General features: G+C 58.3%; 5 protein-coding genes across 5 annotated transcripts; all 5 read right to left on the reverse strand.

Annotated features, from left to right (window-relative positions):
* Positions 1 to 1,118: 1,118 nt before the first annotated feature.
* HBQ1 (hemoglobin subunit theta 1) lies at positions 1,119 to 1,799 on the reverse strand. Its single transcript, XM_016216216.2, has 3 exons — positions 1,705 to 1,799; positions 1,396 to 1,600; positions 1,119 to 1,278 (listed from the first exon to the last, which is right to left on the reverse strand). Exons 1-3 carry the CDS (start codon positions 1,797 to 1,799, stop codon positions 1,150 to 1,152), a joined length of 429 nt encoding a protein of 142 aa, XP_016071702.2. The 3' UTR covers positions 1,119 to 1,149.
* A 1,915-nt stretch (positions 1,800 to 3,714) lies between these two features.
* LOC107539672 (hemoglobin subunit alpha) lies at positions 3,715 to 4,609 on the reverse strand. The gene is made up of 3 exons (XM_087815143.1): positions 4,474 to 4,609; positions 4,045 to 4,249; positions 3,715 to 3,944 (listed from the first exon to the last, which is right to left on the reverse strand). Exons 1-3 carry the CDS (start codon positions 4,566 to 4,568, stop codon positions 3,816 to 3,818), a joined length of 429 nt encoding a protein of 142 aa, XP_087671269.1. The 5' UTR covers positions 4,569 to 4,609; the 3' UTR covers positions 3,715 to 3,815.
* Positions 4,610 to 7,902: 3,293 nt separating this feature from the next.
* LOC107539671 (hemoglobin subunit alpha) lies at positions 7,903 to 8,806 on the reverse strand. The gene is made up of 3 exons (XM_016216245.2): positions 8,681 to 8,806; positions 8,233 to 8,437; positions 7,903 to 8,132 (listed from the first exon to the last, which is right to left on the reverse strand). Exons 1-3 carry the CDS (start codon positions 8,773 to 8,775, stop codon positions 8,004 to 8,006), a joined length of 429 nt encoding a protein of 142 aa, XP_016071731.2. The 5' UTR covers positions 8,776 to 8,806; the 3' UTR covers positions 7,903 to 8,003.
* Positions 8,807 to 10,491: 1,685 nt separating this feature from the next.
* Positions 10,492 to 11,215, reverse strand: HBM (hemoglobin subunit mu). The gene is made up of 3 exons (XM_016216219.2): positions 11,105 to 11,215; positions 10,744 to 10,948; positions 10,492 to 10,633 (listed from the first exon to the last, which is right to left on the reverse strand). The coding sequence occupies exons 1-3, from the start codon at positions 11,194 to 11,196 to the stop codon at positions 10,505 to 10,507; spliced, it is 426 nt and encodes a 141-aa protein (XP_016071705.1). The 5' UTR covers positions 11,197 to 11,215; the 3' UTR covers positions 10,492 to 10,504.
* Positions 11,216 to 11,925: 710 nt separating this feature from the next.
* On the reverse strand, positions 11,926 to 13,239 carry LOC107539647 (hemoglobin subunit zeta). Its single transcript, XM_016216212.2, has 3 exons — positions 13,145 to 13,239; positions 12,212 to 12,416; positions 11,926 to 12,084 (listed from the first exon to the last, which is right to left on the reverse strand). The coding sequence occupies exons 1-3, from the start codon at positions 13,237 to 13,239 to the stop codon at positions 11,956 to 11,958; spliced, it is 429 nt and encodes a 142-aa protein (XP_016071698.2). The 3' UTR covers positions 11,926 to 11,955.

A 13,239-nucleotide genomic window follows, 5' to 3' on the forward strand; every position in this document is an offset into this window, starting at 1 on the left:
CCCTCATGAGCCTGGACTAGGGCCTGGGGTTGAGCCTGCGACCAAGGTACATGCCCTTGACGTTCAGAAATCAAACCCACCACCCTTTGGTCTGCGGCCCATGCTCTAACCCCTGAGCCAAACCAACTAGGGCGAGGATATTATTTCTTAAGAAAAATATCTCTAAATGTCTCTAGAACTACCTGGAAGGCTGTATATTAAATGTTACCTTGTTACATTTCTGATTGGGGCTTTTTCTGCCAGTGTGTGTGTTTGGATCTGTTTGTGTGTGGTTTGTCTATGTGTGTGTGTGTCACAGGCATGTTCTTGTACCTGACTCCTATGTCCTCCCATTTGTTCACACACAGTTTTCCCATGTGTCAAACAGGAATTGAAAGAATAATGGATGTGCTGGACCCACTAGGTTACATAAGAAGGCACAGGAAGTGGAGTAACTGCATTTTCTGAAGTTTCTGCAATGACCGTGATTGATTTAATGAGGAAAAAATTTTAAAAGAAAGCAGTCTGACATGTCTGCTTAGAAGTGTGGGTGTGGGCAGGACTCTGGGCCGCCTCCCTGGCCCACTTTGCTACGTGACTCTGTACTGGGCAGGACGAACCTCCTTCCACCAGGTGGAGTCTGGCTTCACCCCAAGCCGCCTGGATCCCTAAAGTCCTCAATACCCTTCTAGAGCCGCTGTGTACCGTTTTGCAGGTTGGTCTCTGAGTAAGTCCTCTCCTCACCGGCAGGGGGCGCCATTCCCTAACTTTCTCAGGGGCTGTGCCCCGCAGCCCTGATACCGCCCCAGTTCTAGGTGGATGAGGGACCTGGTCCCGCTCTAACTAGATTTGCGTGGAGTCCCCCAAAGCGAGGCCCTCTGAGGAGGGGCCAGGTCTCATAAACTAGGGCAAGCCCAAGACCCCCGACAGACCACCCCGCTCCCGATGGGCTGAAGCCTCTGGCCTGCGTCTCCAAGTGGCTGCAGCCAAGGGCATGGTGGTCGAGGTTTACAATATGCCCCTTGGGACCCAGGGTACCAGACGCCTCAGGGCGCCCACCCAGGGAACGCACGCACGCAGGCTGAGGCTTTCTTTCGTGGCCTTTACTCTTAACACTGGAACGTCTCAGGAAAGGAAGGCAGGGGTGTCCCGCGACTGCCCGCCCCTAGTTTAGTGATAGTTGGAGGCCAGGGCCAAAGTCACGTGGCTCAGAAACTTGTCCAGCGAGGCCTGCAGGGCGGGGCTGAAGTCTCCGGGGTAGTGGCGGGCGAGGGTCACCAGCAGGCAGTGGCCCAGGAGCTGCGGAGGGACGGAGTGGTCCCCACCGAGGTCCATCCGTCCCCCCACATCCTCCCCTTGTGGGAACTCCCCCTCCCCTGGTGAGAGGGTCCAGCCCCCACCGGGCCGCATGCTCACCTTGAAGTTGACGGGGTTCACTTGGAGCTTGTGCGCATGCAGGTCGCTCAGAGCCGACAGGGCGCTGGGCAGGTCGTCCATGTGGCCCACGGCCAGGGTCAGCGCGTCGGCCACCTTCTGGCCGTGGGCTTTGATCTGGGTGGAGCCGGGGCTCAGGTCCAAGTGGAAGAAGTAGGTCTTGGTGGAGGGGAAGGCCAGGAAGGTTCTTTGGGAGGAAGGGCGAGTGAGGTGCGCCCCCGGGGTGCGGGGGCATCCCCGCAGCGAGCAGGAAGGCGAGTGAGCCCAGAGGCCGCTAGGGCCTGTCCGCACCTCTCCAGGGCCTCCGTAGTGTAGATGGCGACGTTGTTACCCAGCTTTCTCCACAGAGCGCGCACGGCCGCCTGGTCTGCCGCCGACAGCACCATCTTGGAGCCCGGCCCTGAGCGAGCTTAGCGCCCCGGGCTGCGCCTGCACCAACCCGCCAGCAGGTCCCCACGGCCTCTAGGGGGCGCCAGGCCGCTGAGTTTAGTGCCGAGGGATCCCGAAGCTGCCAATCTCCATCTGCTCTGACCTGGGGCCTTCCCAATCGCCCTGGACCCTGAGGTCCCCATTTTTGTAATATTTGCTATATGGAAACTAATATTTAATATGTATGATTATTAAGTAACACAAAACTTTAGCGTGGATTTTGTCATTGCTGATCAGTTTATTCTACCTCCCTCCCAAGTCTATTATGACACCTCCCTGAGTAGTCTATTTTCTTATTTTTTGTATAAAATTTATTCTTCCCAAGATGGTTGTGAAAATTAAATGAATAAGAAATGTTAAGTGCTTCGCTTATAGCAGATGTTCCTTTCAGGACAGTGAACATTTATTGAGTGCCTAGGATGTATCGTAATAATAGTAGTTAATACCTACGCGGCACTCATTCTGTGCCAGGCACCACTCTTTTTGTTGTGGCAGTAGTGATGGTAAAATTCACATAACACAAAATTTGCCATCTTAGTCATTTTAAAGTGTACAATTTGGTGCCCTTAATTACAGTCACACTGTTGTGCAATCATCACCACTATCCAGTTCCAGAACTTTCTCATCACCCCAAATGGACACAGAAACTCTGTGTCCATTAGCAGTCATTCCATAGCCCTCCTGCTCCCACCCCTGGCAACCACCAGTCTTCACTCTGTCTCTGTGGACTTGCCTGTTCTGGATATTTCAAATAAATAGAATCATGCAGTAGACGGTCTTTTGTGGCTGGCTTCTTTCACTTAGCACATTTTCAAGGTTTACCCACCTTGTATTATGTATCAATACTCCATTGCTTTTTATGAAGGAACAACATTATATTGTATGGATAGACCACCTTTTGTTGGTCTGTTTATCAGCTGATGGACATTTGAGTTGCTCCCTCACTTTTTCCAATAATAAGGAAGACTGCCTCTTACTGAGAGCTCAGACAGTCACCAGCCGTGCTAAAAGCATCACAAACTGAGGCAGGGGACCTGCTGTCTCATTTTTCAAGAAATGCTCTTGAACCTGGGGAAGAAAGGACACTGCTCTCAGTTGGGAGCTTGGGGCTGGACAGCAGCCAGTACCAGCCACCTCAAGGCCTCACTCTGAGGCTGCAGCACTAGGGTCCAGCTCTGTGGGAAGCACATCGGAGTACAGAGTCCTTGGCCCTAGCTCTCCTCTTCCCTGCAGCACTAGGGGGAATCAGAGGTGCAAGCCTGCAGTGGATGCCCAGCTGGGCCCCAAAACAGGGCCTCCAGACCTGTGATGGCTCCAGGACGTCAGTACCTACGGAGTGAGCATCCTTGAGTTAGACCCAGGAGAAAAGGAGGCCTCCAGGAAATTGCCTGGCATCTGCAGTTGCACTGCTCAAATCCAATTTCATCTAGACTGTGAGCGTATTTGGGAGGCACTTGATGGAGAGGGGAGCATTCAGTTAGACTCTGAAAGAGCGTGACCCACATGGCTTCCCTATTGTCCAACTCTGGGAGGAGCCATGGGCGAACTCTGAGGTCCTAGGCTGGAGGCCCTCCAACTCTGAATGTAAATGCCATAGAAAACAAACATGGAAAACGAATTGAGCAAACTCCTGTTCAATAGAGAAGCTTGACAACGAAATGCAAGAAGGGGAATGTATGCAGCAAAACACCCAGAGTGAGTGGAGGGATGCCCAGTGGATCCCAGGCAGTGACCAGGGCTGGTTCCACTCCCTCCTCTGCCATTTTATCTCCTTCCCTCTCTTCCTCAGCTATGGAGAGGCCCCTGGTCCAAAAGCAAGGAGAACCACCCTCCCCCCTGGCACCTTCAGAGGCACAGAGAACAGAGGCCATACAGGTTGCAGCCCACTCAGACTTTATTGAAAGATCAGGAAGTGAGGGTGCCCAGAGCACAAAGGGGCCCCAGCCCAAGGTAGGGATAGGCGTGGCTCCAGCTTAACGGTATTTGGAGGTCAGCACGGTGCTCACGGAGGCCAGGAACTTGTCCAGGGAGGCATGGATGGCAGGGGTGAACTCAGCGGGGTTGTGGCTGGCCAGAGTCACCAGCAGGCAGTGGCTCAGGAGCTGTGAAGAGAGGCGGGATTAGGGGGCATTAGGGCGCCACCTTCTGGAACCCACGGGCGTCCTGTGCCCAGAGCTCTGCGGGTCCAGCCCCCGTGCTCACCTTGAAGTTGACAGGGTCCACACGCAGCTTGTAGGCGTGCAGGTCGCTCAAGGCAGACAGAGCAGTAGGCAGGTCGTCCACCTGGGCCACAGCGGTAGCCAGGGCGTCACCCACCTTCTTGCCGTGACCCTTGACCTGGGCAGAGCCGTGGGACAGGTCGAAGTGGGGGAAGTAGGTCTTGGTGGTGGGGAAGCTCAGGAACATCCTGCGAGGAGAAGAGGGTGAGAGGCGGAGTTGAAGGCGGGGGTGGGGGCCCAGGGCAGGGTCATGAGCCTTGGATTGCGCTGCAAGCACTGGCTGCCTCTTCGGGCAGGTCCGCGGCCTGGGCCCTGAGATCTTGGGGATGTGGGCGACAGCCAGGGGGGAGCCCCGAGGCGTGGCTGGCAGGCGGGCGGGTGGGTGTTGAAGCAGGGGAAAGGAGGTCCTCACCTCTCCAGGGCCTCAGCGCCATACTCGCCAGCGTTGCCGCCGACCTTGTCCCAGGCGGCCTTGACGTTGGATTTGTCGGCGGGAGACAGCACCATGGTTGCTTCTTTCTGAGTCTGTGTAAGGACCAGAAGGTTGGCGAGCGGGGTGTGTGGGGAACTTTTATGCCCCGCGCGCGAGGGGCACGCCCGCCCGGGCCGCGCTCATTGGCTGGCTCCGGGCCGGGGTTGCGCTGCTCGGCCGGCACGGCAGGGGGCGCCCCGCGCACGGCCCTCGCCTTGGCTCCTAGCTGGTGGAGGCGCCCAGCCTCCCGGGGTCAGGACATTTCTCCCTCCCAGGATGCGGCTGCTTCTCTACCGCTGCACCCAGCTCCCCAGGAAGCGGTGCCCTCGCCCCACAGCCGGCGGGGGCCGGACTGTAGAGGGGGGTCGATGCTGGCGCTTCACTGCACGAGCTCATGACACCCTTTAGGGTCCCCGAGCTTCCCTAGCCCCAGGTTGCTCTCACCTGAGGACCTGCCTGGACTTAGGCTTGTTACACGCTGAGCATATTTAACTTTGGCAGAATCATGAATGAATGGGCTATTGAGTGCGGGAAGGGAGAAAGGCCTGCCTAGTCCCGGACAGAGAGAGGTAGATGCCTGTACAAGGAGATCGCTGCTCACATGCCAAGAATTCCTACCTGGAACCCCTCTTGCTCCCTTTCAACCTTGATTCTTCCATCCCCCCCACCCCCCACCCCCATTTTCCCCACAAACAATCATTGAGTGTCACTGACCACCAGTGGGGGAGAAACAAATACTGAGAAACATGATTCACATGGCTGGGGTGGGAAGCGGGGGCTTAAGTGTCTTCTCCCAGGGAGGTGGCCCTGAAGCCCCATCCTGGGCCTCTCCTCTTCAGGATCCTTGTGTGACTGTGTGAATGGCTGTCTCCCTCTGACTGACCAAATGGTCCTGGTTCACAATGACAACACTGCCATTCCCATCCCAACCCAAGACTCACTGGGTAAATAGTGGTTGAATTGATAAAGCAGCTGCTTAACAAGAGCTGAGCTTTCAGCCTAGTTAGAGACACAGACTGTCATCAAATCATCACACAAGCACATCTAGTCTCCAACCTCATTAAAGGCCCTGAGGAAGCATGAAGGGAGTGGATGAGGCATTCAAGAATATTAGGGTTAGTCTGAGGATCATGGTGGGCTTCCCTGAGGAGGTGAGACTGGAGGATGAGTAAGTATTAGGTGGACTAGGATGGAGGAGGAGCCCCCCACTTGGCTTGTAGGGGCCTGGGGGGGGGGGGGGAGAGGGCTTCTGTGGCTGCAGAATGGGGGGGGGCTGTGGGTGTGAAGAAGCTGGCCAGACCCTGCAGGATGGGGAAAGGGAAGGACTTCTGGAGAAGGGGCAGGAATTCCAGCTGGTGCAGTCCCCTTACTGGTGACAAGTGATGGTCCCTTGGTCTAGTTGGTGGGAGGGAATTACTGATGAGGTTAAACATCAGAACTGGGTGAAGAGAAAAGGCAGTGAGAAGTTGTTGCTATGCCCTTTCTCGGGAGCCTGGAGGAAGAGTTAGCTTTGGCAGTAGGTTGATTGGGCTTCCCTTAGCCCACCCCTCTGCCCCCATCCCTCCCCTAGGACCTTCACTCAAGACTTGCCCTGGGTACCCAGGAGGAATTGATGGATAAGCTGACCTGGATAGAAAAAAGCAGCTCAGACAAGCCTCAGCAACGCTCCCTCAGGTTCTGCCCTCTGTTCCTGCTCTTCTCATTTTGGTCCTCTTGGACCCTTCCCCCACTTCATTCCCCTTCCCTTCCTACTACTATTCGTGCTTTTCCTGATTCTGTCCACTGCCTCAGGCCCAATCCTGGCTCTGGCTCTGAAGAACAAAAAGGACAAGACCCTGGGGGCTTAGAAGTTCCCATTTCATTCCTCGGCCCTGGGACAACCCCCCTTCTGCATCTTGCTCCATTCTGCCTGCCCCCTGAGTCCTTTGAAGGCAAGGCTGAAGGAACACACCTCAGCCAATGTCTTAGGCTTTTCATAAGGGAAGAGCTCCCGCATATAAATAAGAAAAAGACAAGTGGTTTAAGAGAAAAATTGACAAAGGAAATTAACAAAAATGTAGCAATAACCAATACATTGCTGAAAATGAGACAGTTGGGTAAACTGGCCAGAAGAGATGCACAGAAGGCAAGGTTGAGTGAAAAGAGCATTTGTCTGCAGGTTGCAGACAAATATCTATGTTAGGATGATATTTTTGACAAAAAAGTGTAGTTGCGTCCCCTCAGCACAGAATAGGAGCCAGTGGGCTTAGTCCCAAACTCTTGACTTGGACTTCTGCTGCAGCAGCAGGGCACAGGGCAGAGGGACACTCACTCCTTTGATAACACAAAAAGGGTGTGTGTGAAAGCATAAGTGGATTTTAACTTATCTCTTCATTGCTTTTCCCCTTTTAAATAAAAATGAGTTGGACTGTGAGGCTCAGGGAAAGTGCATGGTGGCGGGGGAAGCAAACTCATCAGCTGTTCAGAGTCCAATGTTTCACCAAAAAGTGGTGAACAAGGGGTTTGCCACCCTCCCCAAGCTTTTATCCAGGATTACCATGTTGCCCTGGAGATCAAGGCTGGGCTGGGGCTCCGATGGTTTCCCTTAGGTGGCTGCAGAGCCACATCGGGTGTGGAGTTCAGGGCTTCAGCATCTGGGACAGAGGACTGTCTAATTACAGTATTGCTCACAGCTCCCTAGATCTGCTGGGAGATCCCAGGAGCCTCTGGCTACAGAATGGGGATCGTGGGAGGGGGTGCAATGTGCTGGGGGACACAGGGCTGGGAACACAATGAGCTATTAATGTGCCTCATGAAGTGCAGAACAAGAGAGTAAAGTGCTAGGCTAACGTGCTCCCCAAAGTGCACCCTGACTTCTGCAGGCAGCTCATGCCCCTCTACGCTTCCCAGACTGTCCTGCCACCTGACTGCAGAGGGATTTTGTGACCCAGGAAGGGTGCTTGGGACTTTGATTTCCATTCCAACCCACCTTTTCTCTGGCAGGGAGGAGGTGGGAATCTCATGGAGATTGTCTAGCACATACCTGCCTTTGCACCAGGAGCGGCATATTTGGGGGGTTCGACTATTTTGCTTTGTTTTATTTTGATCTATATTGTTTGTTTAATATTGATCAGTCAGAGAGACTTCGAAGTAGGTGGCAGTTCTTAATACTCCCCACCTGTGCCTCAGAGATGAACCCTTGGAAGTCTCACGCCTCCTAGGACTAAAGCGTGGCTCAGGGCATTCCTAGAAGCGTCAACCTTAGATTCCTTCCCTTCTGCTCCTTCCCCTTCCCTCTCTTCCTCAGCTATGGAGAGGCCCCTGGTCCAAAAGCAAGGAGAACCACCCTCCCCCCTGGCACCTTCAGAGGCACAGAGAACAGAGGCCATACAGGTTGCAGCCCACTCAGACTTTATTGAAAGATCAGGAAGTGAGGGTGCCCAGAGCACAAAGGGGCCCCAGCCCAAGGTAGGGATAGGCGTGGCTCCAGCTTAACGGTATTTGGAGGTCAGCACGGTGCTCACGGAGGCCAGGAACTTGTCCAGGGAGGCATGGATGGCAGGGGTGAACTCAGCGGGGTTGTGGCTGGCCAGAGTCACCAGCAGGCAGTGGCTCAGGAGCTGTGAAGAGAGGCGGGATTAGGGGGCATTAGGGCGCCACCTTCTGGAACCCACGGGCGTCCTGTGCCCAGAGCTCTGCGGGTCCAGCCCCCGTGCTCACCTTGAAGTTGACAGGGTCCACACGCAGCTTGTAGGCGTGCAGGTCGCTCAGGTCAGACAGGGCATTAGGCAGGTTGTCCACATAGGTCACAGCCTTAGTCAGGGCGTCACCCACCTTCTTGCCGTGACCCTTGACCTGGGCAGAGCCGTGGGACAGGTCGAAGTGGGGGAAGTAGGTCTTGGTGGTGGGGAAGCTCAGGAACATCCTGCGAGGAGAAGAGGGTGAGAGGCGGAGTTGAAGGCGGGGGTGGGGGCCCAGGGCAGGGTCATGAGCCTTGGATTGCGCTGCAAGCACTGGCTGCCTCTTCGGGCAGGTCCGCGGCCTGGGCCCTGAGATCTTGGGGATGTGGGCGACAGCCAGGGGGGAGCCCCGAGGCGTGGCTGGCAGGCGGGCGGGTGGGTGTTGAGCCCCCCTCCCGGGTCGAAGCAGGGGGAAAGGAGGTCCTCACCTCTCCAGGGCCTCAGCGCCATACTCGCCAGCGTTGCCGCCGACCTTGTCCCAGGCGGCCTTGACGTTGGATTTGTCGGCGGGAGACAGCACCATGGTTGCTTCTTTCTGAGTCTGTGTAAGGACCAGAAGGGTGGTGGGCGGGGCGTGGGAGCAGCTTTTAGACCCGGCGCGCGAGGGGCACGCCCTCCCGGGCCGCGCTCATTGGCTAACGCGGTGCCGGGGTGGGGCCGAGGGCACCGTCGGAGGGAGGGGCGCGGGGCTTCCAAAGCCGAGCGCACTCCCTGGGTCTCCTGCAGCCGGAGTTCCAGTTCTCCAGGGCTCCCTCTATTGTCGCTCCGGAGGCTCCGGGGTTCCCACGCAGGTTCCTGAGCCACCCAAACCCACCGTGCACCCACGAGGGGCCGAGGCCGGGGAAAGCGTCGCGGTGTCTATTTGCTTGCGGTGGAGGGGAGCCCAATTTTGGGGAAGTGAAACATGCTGCTTTCGCACCAGACTTTGCCCAGTACCAAGAGCTGTCAGTGGTTCATGGAAACAACGGGGAGGAAGGATAATACGGGGTGAATCGTCCACGCCCTCCTACTCCCCTCGGCGTGCAGGCCTCCGGTCCGCGCGGGGGAACTCGGTTGAGCGCTGTCAGGGCTCGCGCCCAGCATCCCTCTCAGACCTGGGTGCCCGCCCCTCTGCCGGGCTCTGTGTCCCCCCCCCCCCCCCCAGCACAGACCGGGGCCAGCCAGCTCGGAAGCCGTGTTCATTCACAGTCTGCAGAGCACCAGGGTCGGCTTCTGGCTTCCGTCCCCTTGTCCCCAAAGGTTATGCGTGGAGCGCTAAAGTTTCAGCCCCAAGCAGCAGAGTGGAGATATTGGGGTGAGGGGAGTGCGGGGTGGCCTTGGCCCGAAAACCCGTAGAGACTGAGACACAGCGTCTGGGGCTGGGGTTGGGGTGGAGGTTAGGCGGCCATGGTCCTGCCAGACACCCACCCTGTATTATGATATTAAAAATTATTGCAAAGTCAAGCAAGGTCGGGGCGTCATCGTCGTTCGCCCCCCCTCTCCCGTCAGTGTGTTAGGGTCAGATTACACAGCTTGTTGGTGTGAACCGGTTGGAAACCTGCTCCGTATGCCAGATTGTGGCCATCTAGGAGTTCCTCTGCACCCCCATTCCCAGCCCAGGAGATTCAGAAAAAGGGGTTAACTTGGCGCAGGGCAAGTGTTGCTGCAGACTGAGCGTGGTGGTGGTGGTGGTGGTGGGGAAAGTGGGAGGAAGCGGGAAAGGAACAGAGAGGAGGGTCCAAGGAGCCCTGGACCCCGAACTCTGTTTGACCTCAGGCCAGGAACTTGGCGCCTGTGCCTGGGCGCCCACGTCCTTCTGCAAAGGAGGCCGAGATTCACGATCGCAGCTCCGGGTGCGAGGCGGGGATGGAGGGAGGATGAATGACCGAGGGAATGCGATGTGCTTTGCGAACCAACCGTGATGGTTCCCCGGTGCGGATGCGCGCTGAAACCTCAGACGAGCCCCCCACCCATTCGAGCCCCCACTCTGCCCCACCACAGCTCCCCACACCCCCAGTCTCAAGAGGGCAACTGTTTTGTTCCACCCTTCGAGTATCCTGTCCAGGCTCGGGAACTGTCCTCATTCCAAATCTGGAGAGCTCTCAGTGTCGCTCCGGGGCCCCGTTCCCTTGTTAGCAAAGTTTTGGGGTTGCTCCCTAAGATTCCAGGAGCCTCTATGCTCAGCAACAGTAACGTCGGCCAAGACCCAAAGACTACGCATGCGCAGTGCCTCCCCGTTTCAGGTCGGTTTATTGACATGCGGGGCGCGGGGCTCAGCGGTACTTCTCCGTCAGCACTATGGCCACGCCCGTCAGGAACTTATCCCAGGCCGCCTGCATCTCCACCGTGAACTCGTCCTGTAGGTGGGAGGCCAGCACCACCTGGAAGCACTGGATCAGCAGCTGCGGGAGAAGGGGCGGGTGAGAGGGCGCCTGCCCCCTCCAGTTCCTTCCGGAACCCCCCCATCGCTCGGCTTCGCGCGCGATCCCCCCGGCGGCCCCCGCTGCCTCACTGGGAAGTTGGCCGGGTCCACGCGTAGCACGTGCGCGTGCAGGTCGGCGAGCGGGTTCAGGGCGGCGCGCAGGTTGTCCACGTGCTGCACGGCCACGCCCACCGCCTCCAGCATGCGCTGCCCGTGGCTCAGCAGGTGCACCTCGTCCGGGCAGGCGCCCATGTGCTGGAAGTAGAGCTTGGTGCTGGGGTACACGGTGAAGAGCCTGCGGGAACAGGTCGGGGGGAGAGCCTGCAATTCCTGCACCGCCCAGACCCCTGGCAACCCCCGTCTCTCCTGCGCCCCCCCCCCCCCGCCCATCTTAGGCCTAATACCTCTGTCTCCACCCCCCAGCGATGCTGGAGACTTCCCCCCTACCCACCTTAGCAGCAGCTCCGCCCCGAAGGGCGCCTCGTGTCCCGCGATCAGGTCCCAGACCTGCTCGATGTGGGCGCGCTCCTGGGCGTTGAGCATGGTGGTGGAGGCGTGGCGAGCTCTGGGAGCCCCCGGCAGCCGCTCGCGCCTCCTTATAGCAGCACCCGCCCTCCTCCGCCCCGGGGCGCCCCGCCCGCTTTTAGATGCCAGAGCGCGGCGGGAACTCGGGGACCCTCGGCCTGCACCCGGGAATCGTCGCCAGCCCAGATCCCCACGGCCTCGGGGGTCCCCGGGTTACTGGCACTCACGTCGCTGAGCATGACTCCCCTGCGGGCAAAGTTACTGCTTCGCGCGCCAGGAGGGAGCCTTGGAGGGACCAGGAAAAAGAGCGCGAGGCAGGGAACCCCCTTTTCGCCGGGGGGCCAGGAGGGGAACGGCATCAGGGGTCCCCTCAGCGCGGGAGCTATGACATCAGGCTTTGAAGAAAAGTCCCCTGAGTAGTCCCCGCACGCAACCAACACGCTGAGTGAAGCGACAGTCTTTGGGTGATTTGTAAAGATAGTTGACGCGCAGACGCACCTAAAGAAAACAGCGTGGGCGCGCTGGGGCTGCTGTGCTCGCTCCAGGCTGCTCTCCTGGGCTCCGCAGGCGCAAGGACCGCCCCAAAGCGCCCGGGGAGTGGCCTTCAGGCAGCGAGTGACGCCACCCTCACTTTGTTTCCTCCTGCCCCCGGTACTGAGGACGCGGGAGCCCAGCTCAATCTGTCATCCGTTTATGGGGTGTCCTGGGAGGAACAGTGGGAGGGTTCAGAGGTCGAAGAGAGGTCCCAGCCTGGCCCCCGGAGCCCCTCGGCTGCGCTCAGCGGTACTTCTCAGTCAGGACGCTGGACACGACGGACAGGAACTTGTCCCAGGCGGCGTGGGCGTCGGCCGTGAAGTCCGCGGGGAAGTGCGAGGCCAGCGTGACCAGCAGGCAGTGGGACAGGAGCTGGGGGCGGGAGCGGGCTGGGTGCTCTCGGCTGGGGGAGCCGAGCCTCTGTCGCCCAGACCCTCCCCCTCGCACGCCGGCCCCGCCTCCGTCCCGCCCGGCCGGACCCCCCTCCCCCCGCGCCCACCTTGAAGTTGACCGGGTCCACGCGCAGAACGTAGGCGTGCAGCTCGCTCAGCTTGGCCAGCGCGCCCGCGACGTGGTCAATGCTCTTGACCGCGTCGCCCACGGCGGCCACCACCTTGGAGCCGTGCGCGCGCAGGTGCGTGGAGCCGGGGTGCAGGTCGAAGTGTGGGAAGTAGGTCTTGGTCTGCGGGTGGCTGGCGAAGAGCCTTCGGATGGGGGCGAGGCGTGAGCTCCGGAGGAGGGCAGCTTGTCCACGTCCCCGCTGCTCGGAGCTGGAAGACTCTGAGTTCAACCCTGCCACAGGCCTTGCAAGCTGGGCAGGTCCCACTTCTCTCCCAGCCTGAAATCTCCCACCCAAGCTCCACCCTCCTTAGCTAGGGGCCCACACACCCCTCGCACTACCCAACTTGCCTATTCCAGACCACAGCAACTTCTGGCTTGTCTCCTTGCTTCCAACTGGGTCTGCACAGCCAGCTCTTCAACTCCCACTGCCTTGGCATCCAGTCCCTTTCACCTCCTCTGGCCAGGGGGGGCCTCCTTCCACCCCTCACTAGGCTTCCCATTTCACCTTCTGCCAAAAATAATGCTCTCTCCAGCAGCATCCCAGGCAGGCTCTTCAGAGGAACCTCTTTTGACCACGGTTTCCACAGGGTCAGAGACCCCAATATCAGTGCTGGTAGCAACCTGACTGCCTTAGGAGGCACTTCAGGCCTTGGAAGGAACTCCATGCTCCTCCATGTGCCTGTCCCTGCTCAGGCCTCAGTGAGCCCAGGGTCAGTCAGACGTCTGAATTCATCTTCCCCAACTCACTGACCCCTCCCCAGGGAATCCCTGAACTCACTGACCCCTCTTCATTGTCCCCTGTCCTCACAGTCCCCTGTCCTCACTCACCCCACATTGTCACCTACCTGGCCCCAGCCTGTCTGGCACTCACCTCTCCAGGGCCTCAGTGCCCATTGCATCTGCCTGTGTGAAGATCTTGTTCCACATGGACATGCTGACGGTCGTCTTGCCCTTGGTCAGAGACAT

This window comes from Miniopterus natalensis, chromosome 3 (assembly GCF_054644295.1).
Source record: "Miniopterus natalensis isolate mMinNat1 chromosome 3, mMinNat1.hap1, whole genome shotgun sequence".
Classification (NCBI taxonomy): Eukaryota; Metazoa; Chordata; class Mammalia; order Chiroptera; family Miniopteridae; genus Miniopterus; species Miniopterus natalensis.

Excerpts from the sequence above, each read along its gene's own strand:
- HBQ1 (XM_016216216.2), bottom strand. The coding sequence starts at position 1,799 with ATGGTGCTGTCGGCGGCAGACCAGGCGGCCGTGCGCGCTCTGTGGAGA. Across the intron at positions 1,601-1,704 it reads ACTACGGAGGCCCTGGAGAG|AACCTTCCTGGCCTTCCCCT; the intron begins GTGCGGACAGGC and ends TTCCTCCCAAAG. Across the intron at positions 1,279-1,395 it reads TGAACCCCGTCAACTTCAAG|CTCCTGGGCCACTGCCTGCT; the intron begins GTGAGCATGCGG and ends GTCCCTCCGCAG.
- LOC107539672 (XM_087815143.1), bottom strand. The coding sequence starts at position 4,568 with ATGGTGCTGTCTCCCGCCGACAAATCCAACGTCAAGGCCGCCTGGGAC. Across the intron at positions 4,250-4,473 it reads GGCGCTGAGGCCCTGGAGAG|GATGTTCCTGAGCTTCCCCA; the intron begins GTGAGGACCTCC and ends TTCTCCTCGCAG. Across the intron at positions 3,945-4,044 it reads TGGACCCTGTCAACTTCAAG|CTCCTGAGCCACTGCCTGCT; the intron begins GTGAGCACGGGG and ends CTCTCTTCACAG.
- LOC107539671 (XM_016216245.2), bottom strand. The coding sequence starts at position 8,775 with ATGGTGCTGTCTCCCGCCGACAAATCCAACGTCAAGGCCGCCTGGGAC. Across the intron at positions 8,438-8,680 it reads GGCGCTGAGGCCCTGGAGAG|GATGTTCCTGAGCTTCCCCA; the intron begins GTGAGGACCTCC and ends TTCTCCTCGCAG. Across the intron at positions 8,133-8,232 it reads TGGACCCTGTCAACTTCAAG|CTCCTGAGCCACTGCCTGCT; the intron begins GTGAGCACGGGG and ends CTCTCTTCACAG.
- HBM (XM_016216219.2), bottom strand. The coding sequence starts at position 11,196 with ATGCTCAACGCCCAGGAGCGCGCCCACATCGAGCAGGTCTGGGACCTG. Across the intron at positions 10,949-11,104 it reads GGGGCGGAGCTGCTGCTAAG|GCTCTTCACCGTGTACCCCA; the intron begins GTGGGTAGGGGG and ends CTGTTCCCGCAG. Across the intron at positions 10,634-10,743 it reads TGGACCCGGCCAACTTCCCA|CTGCTGATCCAGTGCTTCCA; the intron begins GTGAGGCAGCGG and ends CTTCTCCCGCAG.
- LOC107539647 (XM_016216212.2), bottom strand. The coding sequence starts at position 13,239 with ATGTCTCTGACCAAGGGCAAGACGACCGTCAGCATGTCCATGTGGAAC. Across the intron at positions 12,417-13,144 it reads GGCACTGAGGCCCTGGAGAG|GCTCTTCGCCAGCCACCCGC; the intron begins GTGAGTGCCAGA and ends CCCCATCCGAAG. Across the intron at positions 12,085-12,211 it reads TGGACCCGGTCAACTTCAAG|CTCCTGTCCCACTGCCTGCT; the intron begins GTGGGCGCGGGG and ends TCCCGCCCCCAG.